Source organism: Ailuropoda melanoleuca, chromosome 7 (assembly GCF_002007445.2).
Source record: "Ailuropoda melanoleuca isolate Jingjing chromosome 7, ASM200744v2, whole genome shotgun sequence".
NCBI classification, from domain to species: domain Eukaryota; kingdom Metazoa; phylum Chordata; class Mammalia; order Carnivora; family Ursidae; genus Ailuropoda; species Ailuropoda melanoleuca.
Genome location: NC_048224.1, coordinates 53,513,252 through 53,526,356, shown reverse-complemented (window position 1 = coordinate 53,526,356; position 13,105 = coordinate 53,513,252). Strand labels below are relative to the sequence as shown.

General features: G+C 59.3%; 2 protein-coding genes across 6 annotated transcripts; both read right to left on the bottom strand.

The window, feature by feature from the left end:
* LOC117802927 (peptidyl-prolyl cis-trans isomerase A-like) lies at positions 1-1,192 on the bottom strand. Its single transcript, XM_034663735.1, has 3 exons — positions 1,146-1,192; positions 637-925; positions 1-39 (listed from the first exon to the last, which is right to left on the bottom strand). Exons 1-3 carry the CDS (start codon positions 1,190-1,192, stop codon positions 1-3), a joined length of 375 nt encoding a protein of 124 aa, XP_034519626.1.
* A 1,706-nt stretch (positions 1,193-2,898) lies between these two features.
* On the bottom strand, positions 2,899-13,041 carry CERCAM (cerebral endothelial cell adhesion molecule). 5 transcript variants are annotated; one of them, XM_011219668.3, is made up of 13 exons: positions 12,788-13,041; positions 11,280-11,390; positions 10,991-11,108; positions 10,315-10,449; positions 10,005-10,209; positions 8,485-8,604; positions 8,105-8,181; positions 7,898-8,004; positions 6,866-6,998; positions 5,245-5,372; positions 4,858-5,061; positions 4,201-4,453; positions 3,304-3,440 (listed from the first exon to the last, which is right to left on the bottom strand). In XM_011219668.3, the coding sequence occupies exons 1-12, from the start codon at positions 12,982-12,984 to the stop codon at positions 4,201-4,203; spliced, it is 1,788 nt and encodes a 595-aa protein (XP_011217970.2). In that variant the 5' UTR covers positions 12,985-13,041; the 3' UTR covers positions 3,304-3,440. The 5 variants fall into 5 exon arrangements, with proteins under 5 accessions (XP_034520502.1, XP_011217970.2, XP_034520503.1 ...); XM_034664612.1 differs by lacking the exon at positions 12,788-13,041 and adding an exon at positions 12,364-12,481; XM_034664611.1 differs by lacking the exon at positions 4,201-4,453 and having other exon boundaries at positions 2,899-3,440.
* Positions 13,042-13,105: the final 64 nt, after the last annotated feature.

Sequence of the window (13,105 nt, the reverse complement as noted above, 5' to 3'; positions counted from 1 at the left end):
TTAGCGGGAGTTCTGGGTGCTGTCGCTGCTCAGAGTCACCTGGGGTGGGAAGTCAGAGAGTCAGACCTCACCCACAACCTACTGAATCAGGACCTGGCTGGCGGGAACGCCAGGGGGGCAGTCATGTGCCTTTTAACAAGCTCCCCAGGAAATGGGACAGGTGGGACGGTTTGCAGTGTGTGGTTTGGGGCCAGGGTTTCTGGGTCAGGACAGGATTCCAAGCTTCTATCTTGGGTCCAGACCTGAGCCCTGAACCCCAGGCTCCTACATCAACTACTACCTGACGGCTGCCCCCGGATCCTGCCCACCCCCTCCCCCCAGCCAGCCTCACCCATAGTCTTCTCCATTTCAACTGATGGCCGTTCCATTCCTCCAGAATTTCAGGCCCCAAACTTTAAATATCACCCTCCATTCCTCTCTTTTTTTTTTTTTCTTGTTTGTCATTTAGTTCTTATTTCACACTTCACTCTTGTGTCCAGCGGGACTGGGAGGCAGATAAGGACCACGTGGAACCCAAAGATCTACTATGAGAGCACAAAGACCGTAGGACGTGGCGGGCAGGTGGGGAGCGGGGTGCCCTCCCAAGATAAAGCACAAGGCCATTTATCAGCACCGTCTGCAGACAGCACTGGTGACCTGGCTGGTCTTGCCATTCCGGGATCCGAAGCGCTCCATGGTTTCCGTGTCCTCTTTCACCTTACCAAAGACCACAGGCTCACCCTCCAGCCCCTCGGGCTTGGCAGCGCAGATGACAAACTGGGCACCATTTGTGTGGGGCCCAGCATTGGCCATGGACCAGATGCCAGGACCCGTGCACCTCAGGATGAAATTTCCATCATCAAACTTCTCCCTCTGTGTGGACTTGCCCCCCGTATCTTCATGGTGTGTGACGTCACTGCCCTGGCACAGAAATCCCCGAATCCTTCTGGGAAACCAGGAGCCAAACCCTTCCTTCAGGTCTCAGAGCATGCGAGTTTGCTGCTGTCTTGGGAACTTTGTCTACGAACAGCTGGAAGGAGGTGCAGACCAGCAGTTCAAGACTACGGTGGGGTCGACCCTGGCTAAGCAGCGCAGGGAGGCTCTGGGTGGTGGTGTCAGCATCTGCAAATCCTCTTGTCCTGCTCTAGAAATTCTGTCAGCTTTACCTTCTCACCGCCCCGCTGCCAGCAAACACCCTGGTCTGAGGCACCATCGCGTCTCACCTGGATTCTTACAGTAGGTTCCTAACTTCTCTCCTTGTTTCTCCCCTGGGCCAACCTACAGTTTATTCTCAGTGCGTAGCTGGGGTGATCATGTTAAAATAAGTCAGACCATGTCATTTCTTGGCCTCAAACCCTCTGGGAGCTCCCTGTTCCAGAGTAAAAGCCAGAATGTCCTCCAAGGCCCTCCTTGCTCTGCCCTGACCTTGGCTCCATCATCCCCAAGCCCTCCAGGCCTTGCTCACTCTGCTCCAGCCACACTGGCCTCCTTGCTGTCTTTTCAACCTGCCAGTCCTGCTCCTGCCTCAGGACCTTTGCATATGCTGTTCTGTTGGTCTGGACTGGGCTTCCTTCAGATATCCCCACAGCTTGCCCCCTCGCCTCCGAGTCTGTTCAGATGTTAACTTCTCAGAACGTATTTGATGTCTCCTTCCTCATTTTGCTCTACAGCACCTGCCACTCTAATATTTACTTATTTATCTCTGTCTGTCTCCCTGCGAGAATGTCAGCTGCCCCAGGTCAGGGATTTGGGGGGGCGCTTTTATTCACTGCTGTGTCCACAATGCCTAAACCTGGCCCATAGGAGGGGCTCAATAAATGGTTGTTTTAAGGAGTGAAGGAGACACCGGAAGCCTGGAGAGAAGGGACTTGCTCATGGTCATAGCCATCTGGAATCAATGGCTTTCACTCTTGGAACTAACAAAGCACCCGTCCAATAGCTTTGACCCAAAGTCCTTTTCACAGCCATGCCAGGTCCAGGACCAAAGCCAGGTCAACTGGACCTCACTGCAGGACAGAACCAAGGGATAGTCTAACCTCAGGGGGTGCCCGTCCGACTCTGCCAGGACCCTGGTGCTTGTACAACCAAGTCAAGGGGCTACCATGGGAGGGGGCTCCTCTGAAGAAGGAAACCTAGACATGCCAGTGCCAGTCTTGGGCTGGTAGAGGCCAAGGCAGCCACCGCCAGTGAGGAGCCACCTCCCTAGCCCCTCCAGCTGCCTGAGAGCAGGCATTGGAGACCGTTGCTGGACCCAGACACCTGACCCTATGGTGGGGGGGATGGAGAGGGAGGAAGGCCAGCAGTTCCCAAGCAAGAGAGCAGAAGAACATGGAGCTGCTGTAGGTAGCCCGGCAGCACACGGTGGATTCCAAATGCCCCAGGCTCCCTTTCCCCTTGTGGGCCCCACACCAGCAGAGGGCGCCCTGGCCCACAAGGTCATGTTCTGCTTTCTTTCGCCCTCTGGTGGCCACATGGGTTAGGGCCAGAGGGGAGCCTTGGTCTGTCTTGCGGATCCTTCTCCAGGGCAGAGTTGCACCTGCACAAGGGAAGATTCAAAGGGGAGGAGGCTCAGCAGCCCTGGGTCTGGGCCCACCTTGCCCATCGAGGTGAGGATGGTGATACCCAGGATGGCCCCAGTGGGTGAGCATTCACTGTGGGCCGGGCTCCGGGCCAGGCCATTCTACACCCACCCAGCCCCTGACATGCTTCTCTTCCTCGTCCCCTTCACCACCAAGCAGACTAAGAGCCAGGGAGCGATGGCATCTGCTCAAGATCGCCTAGTGAGGAGATGGTGATGCCAGGCCTGACCCCTCCCCCAGGCTGCCCTCCCCTCTGTGTCTCCAACAGCTCATCCATAGATTGGGAACCTTTCCCCAGACCTCGTGATGCACAAAGGGGCTTGTCCAGGAGTTAAAGATATAAAGTGCAAGTACCAGCTGGCTTTTATTGAGGGCCTACTATGTGCCAGGCACCAGGTCTGCCAGGGCCCTCCTCCCACCTCCCAGCACTTCCCAGCGGCCGGGGAGAGGATGGGCCCAGGCAACTGAGACCCAGGTGTCAAGTGGGGAGGGGGCTGATGTGGAGGTAGAAGGTAGCAGAGGGGCCCCAGCAGTTGGGTCCGCGGAGAGGACAGGGCTCCTGGTGTCCGTACAGCTTGAAACCGAAGGCAGGGGAGCCCCCCTCCTTCCCTCCACCCCAGGCCCTGAGTCAGGCCGGAAGGGTGAGAGGGCCTGTGAGCTCTGCCTTTTCTCTACATGACCTTCAGGGAAGGGGACCCATCTCAGAGTGGTTTCTCCTGATGCAAGACAGGGCCAGAGGGCAGAGTGGCCATGCCTAAGGTGACAGTCCGGTCTCTATGGGGTCTGTGGCTCCTGGTGGCATCTCCTGCAGCCATTTCCAACTCTGCTCCGTGGCCAGCTGCAGCCCGCTCCTGGGCGCTCCTCTGGAGTCCCCGCCTGGACCTGGTGGGACAGAAGAGGCAAGAAGAGAGAAACAGAAAGAACCAGAGTTGGATATCCAGAGGCAGAGACAGAAAAAGAGACAGATGGCGCCTGGGTGGCCCAGCTGGTTAAGTGTCTGCCTTCGGCTCAGGTCATGATCCCAGGGTCCTGGGATCCAGCCCTGCATAGGACTCCCTGCTCAACAGGGAGCCTGTTTCTTGTCTCCCTCTGCCCCTTCAAGCCCTGCTCATGGTCTCTCTCTCTCTCAAATAAATAAATAAAATCTTAAAAAAAAAAAAAAGAAAGAAAGAAAGAAAAAAGAAAAAGAAAAAGAGGGGCGCCTGGGTGGCTCAGTCGGTTAAGCGTCTGCCTTCGACCCAGGTCATGGCCCCAGGGTCCTGGGATCGAGCCCCACATCGGACTCCATGCTCAGCGGGAGCCTGCTTCTCCCTCTCCCTCTGCTTGCCATTCACCCTGCTTGTTCTCTTCTCTCTCTCCCTCTCTCTGTCAAATACATAAATAAACAAAATCTTAAAAATAAAAGAAAAAAGAAAAAGACACAGAGAAGATCCGAGAGACAGAGACAGGCAGAGAGAGAGAGAAAGCTTGAGGTAGACGCAGAAATGCAGGGAGCCACAGACAGACAGGCAGAGCAGAGCCAGAAAGAGGGAGGAGAGAAGGCAGGCTGAGAAGGGGAAAACAGAGAGCCAGACCCAGCCTAGAAGGGGCGAGCAAACTGAGGCACACGGGGCTGGGGTCCTCTTCCCAGCCCCGCCCTCACCTAGAGCTCATCCCGGGGGTGGGGGTGGAGGCTGTGCCCACTGCTGCCAGCCAGGTCCAGGCGGGGGCCACGCAGGGTCTTGTGAGAGCCACTCCAGCTGATGATGCGGCCGCTGTCATCGTCCCAGGGCGAGGATGTCTCCGTATCGCTGAGCCACTCGGCATCCCCCGCATAGTGGGTGGGGGCAGCGAGCAAGGGCCGGGCGGAGAAGGCACGCAGGTCCCGCGGCCAGAAGTGTGCCTTGTACTGCTCGCTGTGAGGCAGGAGGCAGGCTCAAGAGGGCGAGGTGGGCCCGCCAGTCCCACCACCAGCCTGCCTGGAGCCGGACACCTCACCTGTCCGAAGCACCTCACCTCACTGCCCTCCCCCTCGAGACTGCACAGCAAACTCAAGGAGCAGGGGTCCTATTCTCCCCATTTTCCAGATGGGGAAACTGAGGCTCAGAACAGGGAAGTGGCTTGACTAAGAACCACACGGGCAGCCCAGAATTTACACCGCAGTTGGTCTGACTCCAGGACCAGGCTGGGCCACTCCTTGGTGACCTTGAAGAAGTGACTCAGCCTCGGTCTCCCCGGGTGCCCAGCATGGGGATTTAATAGTCACCGAGGCGGGCTCCCCGGATGAGCTGACCCTGCCCGGCCCCCATCGGAGACTCACTTGGGGTGCTGGTCAAACATGATGGGCAGGAACTCGTCCACAGGCAGCATTCGGCGCAGGGGCTGGGAGGCCAGCAGCTTTCGAGCACCTGCCAGGCTCAAGACATAGGCCAGGGTCCAGTAGGAGTACCCGGCCACCACCAGATGGGGCAGCCCCTCCACAGCTGCCTCCTCCTCGGGGTTCACCTGCTTCCGACCCAGGTAGCTGCGAGGGGAACCAGGAGTCGCTGTGGGTCCTGAGGTGTCCGAGGACCCCTTCCCACATCACATCCCACAGGCCAGGCTCAGGGGGAGGACTGGCCAAGCTCCCAACAGAAGGAGGCAGAGCCCCAGAGGCCGCCCCTCTCCCCTCCCAAACCCCCCCCATCTGGAGGTGCAGGCGGCCTACATTAGGTCCCATGGCAGCTTTTCTGCCTCCACCTCCTCCATCAGCCGTTCCAGTCGCCCCCTGAAGTTGCTCTCAAAGCGCACGTCGTCCTCTAACACCAGGACCTGGGCCAGGCCCCTGGCAACCACCTGCAATAACGGGGCGGGGCGGGGGGAGGCTCTTTACACGCAGGCTGTCCCCTTCCACCTGCCTGACACCGACAGACTCTCCCTGGCCTCCGTTATATGCCAAAGGCTCAGCCCTGGCCACGTCCCTCAGCTGCTCCAAAGCCTGCTGGGGCTCCCACCACCTGGGGACTGAAGTCCCAACGTCTGGCTCTGGCACTCAAGGTCCTCCAGACCCCCGGTCTGGTTCTCCAAGTAGACTCATGATGGCAATCATAACCTTCACTGCATTTACTGGGGCTCTCGGGAGGCAGGACACACGATGTCCCCGTACTGCAGTAAGGACACAGAGATGCAGGGACATGCAACCACTTGTCCAAGGACACAGCCCGCGGTGGAACCTGCGCCTGCTGGACTCCGGGCCCAGCTCCTCACCTGGCCTCCCGAGCTGTCCTAAAGGAAGCTGGGCTGGCTGGGGGTGGGGGGGAGACGATCCCCCCACGATCCCTGAGAAAAAGTTATGTTTATAACTTCCGGAAATGTGAAAAGAACATGAAATCAGCTCAGTAAACGGTGCAATGGAAGTCATCCTTCAATCTGTTCAGGGACAGGAGAAGACAGGGCGCCTGGGTGGCTCAGTCGGTGAAGCATCTGCCTTTGGCTCAGGTCATGATCCCGGGGTCCTGGGATCGAGCCCTGCGTGGGGCTCCCTGCTCAGCAGGGAGTCTGCTTCTCCCTCTCCCTCTGCCTGCTGCTCCCCCTGCTTGTGCTCCCTGCTCTCTCTCTCAGATAAATAAATAAAATCTTTAAAAAGTGTATATATACATATATATATATATAAAGGCTCCCGTGCTTGTATTTTGGCTATAGTGGAAAATAAAAACAAGGAGTAGATCTGGGTGCTGCTTCCTGGAGGGGCCCTTGCCCCTTGGTAGGCCAGTCCCCTGGTCCCTCCTATAGTAGCCAGGCAGTGACCTCTCACCAGTGCTCACCACCACCCTCCTGCCAGCCTAAGATGAGGGTTCCGAACCAAGCCCCAGGCCCTTCTTCTCCCCCGCCCCCCAACACACAGCTGCTGTCTGCCTCAGGGCCTTTGTCCCACTGTTTTCCTCTGCCCAGAAGGCTCTTCTCGCTGCCCCTCAGTGGTGAGGTCCATCCCGACCCCACACCAGGCCAGGAACACAGGCCAATCCATGCTCCAGGACAGTCTGTCCAACTCCCCTCCATGGCAAGCTTGGTTCCTCCCTGGTTTCTGGGTCCTGCTCTGGTCCCCGAGCCCCAGAAGGGTCAGAGGGGCTTTGCCTTGTTCCTCTCTGCATTCTTAGAGCAGTGCTCTGTAGAGACTACGGAATGGATATGGTACAGGGCTGACCGAACAGATTTAAAGCTGCTGGCCAGGTCTTCGTTGGTATATCCATCCACCCATTGGTTCCCCCGGCTGCTGAGTACAGAGCAGTGAATAGGGTGGCCCCCCGCTCTCTCTGTGGGGGCAGGGGCCAAGAGGGCAGCGTCCTCACCTCCTCCCAGATGGAGTAGTGGCTGAGGAAGCAGCCCACCTCGCCCTTGGTCAGTGTGCGGCCCGAGTAGGGGTCCTGGTAGCCAGGGAGCAGGTCCACGCCAAGGCGCCTCATGATACTGCTGTTGAGTGTCCTGAGGGAGGCGGGGATCATGGGGTGAGGGGTGCCTGCCAGGGACCCTTCCAGGGGCGCCTGGACTATGCCTGCTGCGGGCAGTCACGCTGGAGTTTAATTTAAAGGTGTCAGCCTTGTTACTGCTTCACGTGGCCTGAAGGCGTTGGTGACAACCCGGGGAACCAGAGCCACCTAAAGCCGGGGGACCCTCGAGGGAGGGAATAGAAGCACGGGGAGATGGGCAGCAGCCTGAGGAGCACGTTCCCCATGATGAACGTGGGGGACGTGGCATCTGCTTCTTGGGCAGAGGCCCGAGGAGAGGATGGACATCCTGCCGTTGAAAGGGCTGGGGGCACAAGGGGCCAACAGCTGTGGGCAAGTGCAGCCGTGTGACCTCTGGCTCCCCAGGGCTACGGGACTGGCCCCTGCCCCCACCCCCACCCATCAGGGCCCTAAGTCCAAGACGGAGAGGAGTAAGCCCGGTAATAATAAAGACACCTAACCTTGGGAATACTCCCTATGTGTCAGGCCCTGGCTAAGTCATCGCCGAGCCCTTAGAAGTCCTAGAAGGAAGGCACAGTTATCTGCCATTCACACGGCCGGGCTGAGAGGTGGCGGTGACTTGCCAGAGGTCACCCAGCTGGTAAGTGGCAAAGCTGGAACACAAGCCTAGAGGCTCCAGACTCTGGGCCTTAACCACCGTGCCCTCCTTCCTCTAGCAGGCTGAGGGGGGCCACCCTGTCCTGTGTCCATGCACCCTGGGACTCTCTAAGACAGAATCACTCAGGCCCTGTTTGAGCACCTTCTAGAACAACAAACTCATTCCACTCATTTGTTTGCTCTTCCCAATCCCAGGGCACTCCAGGGGACCACACTGCTCCCCTAGCTGCCCAGGGCCCCACCCCCGGGGAGCCTCACCGGCCGTCCACAGCATCCACCACCCGCCCAGAAATCTCCATCTCCCAGAGCGAGCTTAGCATGCGCTCCCGGCGGTCGGGCCGGCGGGCCAGGCTGATGACAAACACCTAGAGGAGGCAGGGAAGGTGGGTGCGGGGGGGTGGGTGGAGCGGGAGAGGAGAGCCCACCCACTGCCTGACCCCAATTCCGCGGGCTGACAGAACTTACCTCATCAAACCCCATCTTGCTGGGTCTCTTTGGGGGCCGGGACACGTGCGCGGAGGCCCACATAGGGGGCCTGTCCACTGCAGAGAAGGTACCGCCCTATCATGAATCCCTACTGGCTCTTGTCAACAGTGACCCTGGAGTCCCAGCCCCCCCCACCTCACTCTTGCCCCCTCAGCAGAACACCCAGGAGAAAGGGCCCTCAAAGATCACAGGATCCACGTGTCTCCATTGTAGAGACGGGGACACCGAGGCTCAGCGGGGAAAAGGACTTGCCCAGAGTCAGGGAATAAGTTAGAGGTGAGGCGGGGACCCCAAGCCCACTGCCCAGTCAGGTCCGGGGCCAAGAAAAGGGGTGCAGGGGGTGGCAGGCCAGCCCTCACCTAGCGCTTCCAAGATCAGGTGGATGAAGTTGACCCTCTCGTCCTCCAGCCCCTGGTGGGATTTCACGGGCACGTTCATGTACCCATAACGGTGCTCGTTGCACACATGGACCGTAACCCCTGCGGAGAGAGGCTGAGTGAGCGCTGCAGAGCGGGGCAGGGCTCTCGGAACCCAAGGCAGGCGTCCTCTCTGGGACTCAGTGTCCCAGCTGTGGGGTTGGAGGGAGAAAGGGCTTGACTCAAACAATGTCTGAGGGACCTTTATGCTGAGATGGCTTCTGCATTCAATAGTCACGTCTAGAGCACCAGCTGGGTGCTGGGGGATGGTGGCGAGCAGGACAGAGCCCTGCCCCTGAGGGATCATGGGGAGGCAGGAGCAAGCAAACTCCCACCTGACCATAGCCTTCGGGCCAGGCCATTGCTCCACGCACTAAAGCTCCCCACGTCCCGTCCCCGCCACCCCACCTGGTTCCAGCACCATCACCTTGTGCCCAGATCCCTTCACTCACCTTTTGCACCCAATACGATTTTTTGCCTTGCACACCTGCACAGACTTCACCAACACCTCTTGCTCGAAAAAGCCAATGACAACACGCCCCCCGCTCTGGCCGCTGTGGGCACCCTGCTTGCTCAGGGGCCGCAGCATGGGATTACATCGTCACTTCTCCTTCTCCCTGAACTTCCAGTGCAGTCCTCTCAAGACCCTTTCCCAACACTCGGTGTCTCTATCTCACTCTCATCTCTGACTCTTCTCAGGACTGGATTCAACCAGGCCTAGCCCAAACACTTCTAGGTAATTTGCATCTTAAAAATATGCTAACACCCGAGTGTTCTTTTCAGTGTGCGAAGCCAATGGCGGGATTCCCTGATGGCTGCCCAGTGTTCAGGTCCACATAGGCTGGCCCCTGCCTACCTTTCTGACCTCAGCCTCTGCCATGCCTTCCCTCACTTACTGTGCCCCTGTCCCCTGCCTTCTTACGTTGCCTGCCACCACAGGGCCTTTGCACCTGCTGGTCCTGTTGCCCGAAATGCACTTTCTTGCTCTTGTTCATGCCTTCCCATACTTCAGATCTCAGCCTCAAAGTTCACACCCTCCAGGAAGCCTTCCCTGACCAGATCTATTCTGGTCTAAGATCCCTGAGCACGTAGGATCAAGAAGCATTCCTTCCTGTCATGGCTGCGATTGGACATTGATTTGTGTGATCCTTGGACTGACTGGACTGGAAGTTCCAGGAGGGCAGAGACCGCCTGGGTTTGCTCACCACTGTCTCCCCAGGGTGTGGCACATGTGGGTGCTCCATAAATATTTGCCTAATGAAGGAATACATGGAAATGCCATGATGGGAGCCAGAAGGACATCAAGCCTCCCAGGGCAGTGGGCTCAAGAAAGGCTACGACCCAGATAAACAGGAGTTTAACAGGATGGATGGGAGACTGGGGAAGGGCGTATGAAGCAGAGGGAACAGCATGTGCAAAGACCTAGAGGCCTCCAGGGATGCTCACGGAGAGCTGGTCCTCACCAGCAGCCTGGCAGGCGTAGGCGAAGACGATGATATCATCGAAGGGCCAGGTGTAGTTGGGATGAGGGGGGTAGAAGGCGAGCTGGGCTGCCCCCTCAGCCCGCAAGGATACCAGGAAGGTGGAATGGACCATGGGCACCCGGAAGCAGCCCCGGCGCTGGCGGTTCTTGGTGGGGAAGTAGTCGGCCGTGCGGCGGTAGTAGCCCTGGGGAAAGGGGTTACTCTGAACTATGACGGGGCCCCTCCATCCCCAGAACACTGCCCCCCCGCCACAGCCCACAGACCCCAAGGTGTCCGTCCCCAGCCTCACCTGGGGCGTGATCCCACACCAGAAATTGGAGTAGTAGGTCTGGGAGTCCAGCATTGGGGCCACCACGGGCAGCCCCTGCTCTATCAGAAGCCTCAGCGTCTGGTTGTTGGTCAGAATGTTGTCTGTATCTGCAAACTTTGGAGAGGGGGGTGTCACAGACCCCAGCTTCGTCTGGGCTGTACCCCCAAGGAGTCACTGAGTGGGATCCCTCTAGATCGCCAGACACCCTGCCTATCTCCTGGGATCCAACAGCGCCCCGTTAGAGAGTTCTAACCTATAAACCAGTAGGCCTATTTCTGGACCGCGGATCTAGTCTGGAGCACTGACTCCAGGATCGGGTCCAGAGATTCCACCCGAGTTACTGATCTAACAGCTTTATTCTAGATCTGACAGGGAGTAGAGCCAAAGACCTACGCTGAGTTCTAGTCTGGGGAACCAAGCCCAGTTTATACTCTGGGCTCTAGCCTAGGAACCTAGGCTCAGTATACACCCTGTAATCTGTCTCAGGGATCCAGGCTTCGTAGCTAGTCTGAGCTCAAGCACAGGAATCCAAGCTCAATATCCGGTCTGGGTTCTGACCCAGGTTGCTAGCTGAAGGGTCCAGCCTACAGGTGGTTAAGTCGCACCCAGATTTCTGTCAGGGACAGATACTGCCACCCTAGCCAGGCTTTCTTACCAGGATGTAGTCAGCCCCCCAGTCCCTGGCAAAGGTCAGGGCTTCCTGTTTCAACTCCATCAGAAACTGGTGCCTTTCTTTGGTCCAGTGCTTGGGACCCTCTTCGTCTGGGTAGGACCTAGAGGGTAAAGAGACAGAAGTTCCCTGGGGGCAGGTGCACGTGGTCCCCCTCGTGGCAGGGCAGCGGACAGAGCCCTGGCCTGGAGGCGGTGGCTTGCGGCTGTCCCTTTTCCTCTCTGGGTTGCAGCTGTTGCCCCTGTTCCCAAGAACCTTTCCCCCCAGTCACCACCTGGGCTCCCCCTCGGGCCTCCAGAACACAGCTGCGTAGTCGTCACCCACAGCAGCCAGCCACTCCCGCAGCATCTGCGTGGTGTTGTCTGTGTTGTGGTCCGTGGCACACCTGGGGATACGGGAGGAAGAAGGGTGAGGGGGCTCGGGCACAGAAGGGCCAAATCCCGAGGCAGCCTTGACCCCTAGAGCGCCCAGCCCGGCAAGGCTGGGGGCTTGGGTGCTGCAGGGTGGGAGATGTGCTACAGAGTATAAGGCAAGCACCCAGGTCCCAGGCACAGGTCTGTGACCCACTGTGTGACCTCAGGCGAGGCCCGTCCATCTCTGGGCTTCACGTTCTCCCTCTGGAACCAGCAGCTGTCCTGCCGGGCTCATGGGCTGAGACATCAGAACACGAATGCATTTGAAAGACAAAGTACCCCAACTTTGAGGAACACACCTGCCACACGCCCCGATACCTTCCTTCCTGGCCAGGAGCTCACAGGTCCGTCCCTCCCCCTCTGTGAGTCCGGACTGGACAGAAGAGCTGCTGCTTCCCTCTGCCTGAAAACTGTAGTAAGGACCAAACCCGACTTGGCACATCTCTGAGAAGTGCAGATGGGCCTGAGCTCCACAGCCACGGAACGTAACCTCTGGGGTGCAGAAGGGCTTCCCAAGACTGAGGGGGGCGCAGAGGGCTTAGCAAGATCCCAAGTTTTAGGTGCTACTGCCCCTTTAAGCCAATTCCCCAGAACTGAAGACTAACTACGTGTCAAGTCTTGCAGGGGTGGGAACTAACTAACTCCCAAACTGTGGTAATTGTGGGCAGCCTCCCCAGGCCACGGCTCCACCCCCAGCGCAACTGTGGTGTGCTGCGGGGGGTAGTTTGTCAATCCTCTCAAGTTGATCCCCAGCCTCAGCTTGGGACTCCTCCCTGTTCTGGCTTCCACAGACCGGGGCCTCTGATTCCAGGGCACGCTGTGGGGACGCCTGGGGGAGAGACTCTAGGGAAGGGGCTCTGCCCTTGGCTGGCAGGACCCAGACCCTCCAGGGAGCAGCAGGTCGGAGACCCCTGCAGAGAGCATGGAGACAGACAGCACCCTCACCTGCTCCCCAGGAACCCCCAGGCCTGCCGATCTCTGCCACGTGGGGACGCAGGGCACGCCGGGCGCGCCAGCTGTTCCTGCCCGCTCCACTCCAGGTCAAGCCAACCACAGGGCCCACGGGGGCTTGAGTTTGGGCTCTGAGGCTAGGGCAGGAGGACCCAACTTAAAGCCAGAAGAGGTCCCCAGAGGAATAGGGGCCGGGGTGAGTGTTTCGGGGTCAACCGAAGGCCCCAGAGGCGAGTCCGCAGGGCCAAGGGGAAAAGGGGTCCCCATCCAGGGGCTCAGGGCCCTGCAGGGCCTGTCTGCCCGGGGAGGGGCCTGTGGGTGGTGTCTGGACGGAGCAGACGGGGGCTACCGGGACTGGAGGCTATCTGTGGGGCCGGGGGTACATGCCCAGAGGGGGCCAATGCCCGCTCTCTCTCACCAGAGGGCCAGCCTGGCCCGGGGGTAGTCCAGCCGCTCCAGCGCGCCCAGGTAGTGGGGCAGTGAGTGCTCGGCATTGCGGGCCAGGATGGTAAGGACCACGGCGGGCAGCGGCGGCTCCACGACGCCCGCAGTCTGGAGCCACGGCCCCAGCAGGAGCAGCAGCTGGAGCAGCGGAGCGGCGGGGGCGGCGGGCATGGCGGGCGCTCGGGCGGCGGCGGCGGCTGCCCCCGGGGCTGGCCCGGCGGAGGGGAGTGGGCGGTGCGGCCGGGGCGGGGCTTGGGGCGAGGGCGGGGCCGAGGAGGCCGGACAAGGGGGG